Source organism: Aplysia californica, unplaced genomic scaffold, assembly GCF_000002075.1.
Source record: "Aplysia californica isolate F4 #8 unplaced genomic scaffold, AplCal3.0 scaffold00301, whole genome shotgun sequence".
NCBI lineage: Eukaryota > Metazoa > Mollusca > Gastropoda > Aplysiida > Aplysiidae > Aplysia > Aplysia californica.
Genome location: NW_004797571.1, coordinates 575122 through 576883, shown reverse-complemented (window position 1 = coordinate 576883; position 1762 = coordinate 575122). Strand labels below are relative to the sequence as shown.

At 36.6% G+C, this 1762-nt stretch overlaps 1 protein-coding gene across 1 annotated transcript in view; it reads right to left on the bottom strand.

Moving 5' to 3' along the window:
* Positions 1-1762, bottom strand: part of LOC101863752 (protein dispatched homolog 3) — a gene marked incomplete in the record, with an annotated part of 32512 nt that overhangs the window by 13152 nt on the left and 17598 nt on the right. Inside the window, 1 exon segment of the mRNA XM_013084545.2 lies at positions 916-1119. Within this exon segment, the coding sequence (XP_012939999.1) occupies positions 916-1119 (204 nt within the window).

The following is a 1762-nucleotide window of genomic DNA, read 5'->3' as shown; positions in this document are numbered from 1 at the left end:
TTCTTCTTCTTCTTCTTCTTCTTCTTCTTCTTCTTCTTCTTCTTCTTCTTCTTTCCTTTTTCGGTTGATGCAAATAATGTATATTATACGTTCTACGCATAAAAAGATAAAAAATCAGTGATTTAATCCGTACAACCACTAGAAAACTTTGTCAGTCACAGAATGTTTGTCGAAAGTTCATTTTTTAAAGATGTTTTTCCACATCAAACATGGGGCATCCACATGCAAAGATAGTTACCCTGAATTCTGGACGTCATCTAGCAGATGGCAGGGATATATTATTATTATTTTTATTATTTTTTTTTTTTAATAAATTATTATTATTAGTATTATTATTATTATTATTATGTGCCATATCTTAGGCTTCCCTAGACAGCCACACACAAACGATCTGACCATCAGTCTCAGCAGATACTCTTAGAAATTCCCCGGCTCACAGACACACACACTACAGAACGTCAGAAGACAGTTTCAGTGCTCAGGTTGCCTCGACAAAAGAACTCAAAGTAAACAAGTCAAGATTTAAATATTCGTTAAGATTGCTATCATAATATCACTAGAAATGAGAGATAGCCCTGAATAAATCAAATCAGAAAAACGGGACGAATTTTAAAAAAAAAAAAAAATTTAGCACAGCTCGAGGTAAACAATGTCCCAAATGAGCTTTATAGTATAAAATCCTGTTTAATACTAAAAAAATAAACCAAAATAGGAATGATATTCAGATAACCCTACTCTATACCTGTCAAGTTTCTGAACCATTTCCTTTACTGGGATTACTCGGTAATTTTATGAGGACAAGTTTACTTCGACGGTTTGAAGTGGCAAATCTTTGGGTTAGACAGGGGTAAAAAAAACACAACAAAAAACCACAGAGACAGGTGATAAATAATAGAAAATGGGAGAAAAACATACCCTGCAGTGCTCGAATAATGTCAGCAAAAGCACTGGATTTTTGTGGGGGGCAACGTGACGCGGGGGGTGAGGAGATGGAGGGAGGAGGAGGAGGAGGAGAAGAGGAGACTGCAGGAATAGGGGATGGCGTGATGTGAGGAGAGGTTTGGTTGGGGAGAGGGGTGAGCGGTGGTGGTGGTGGAGGGGGTGAGCTGTTGTTGAAGGCTGAAAATGTCAAGGGGGTGGGGAGGTGGGGGTGGGGGAGGAAGTAAGAGGAATATAACATTACACGACACAATAATGCCATACATAGAAAATATATGCACAGCGGTTGAAAACTAGGAGAAAAGGTTTTTATCTCGCACCTTCAAATCAAATTGACAGACAAGCTGGCTAAAAACAAGCTTTATAAACATAATTTTTTTTTAGATACATAAATATGTTTTTGTAAGCTGTAAAAAACAGGAAGGTGAGTGGGGGTGGGGGTCGGGAGGTTGTTTCAAACAAGACAGATGATCCTAATGTAATGCTAGATACAGTTTCTGCAAAGGGTCATTCCTTTTTTTTTTCCAATATGCTACATTTTCACTTCAGAATTTACTTTTTGTTAAAAAAAAAACAAACGCAAATAAATCATGTTACTTTGTAAGTAAACTCTTATTTTTCAAAGAAAATATGTGACCCGTCTTCATACAGTAACAGAACTCAAAGCTAACGTGGAAAGACAACAAAACATTTTCACACATAGCAGAAGAAAATCTAAAACATGTTCACAATAGCCTTAAAAACTCCTACAAACTTAATGACAGCCAATTCCAAACAACCGAACAGAAAGCATTTTTACTTGAAAACTGAATATCAGAGTGGG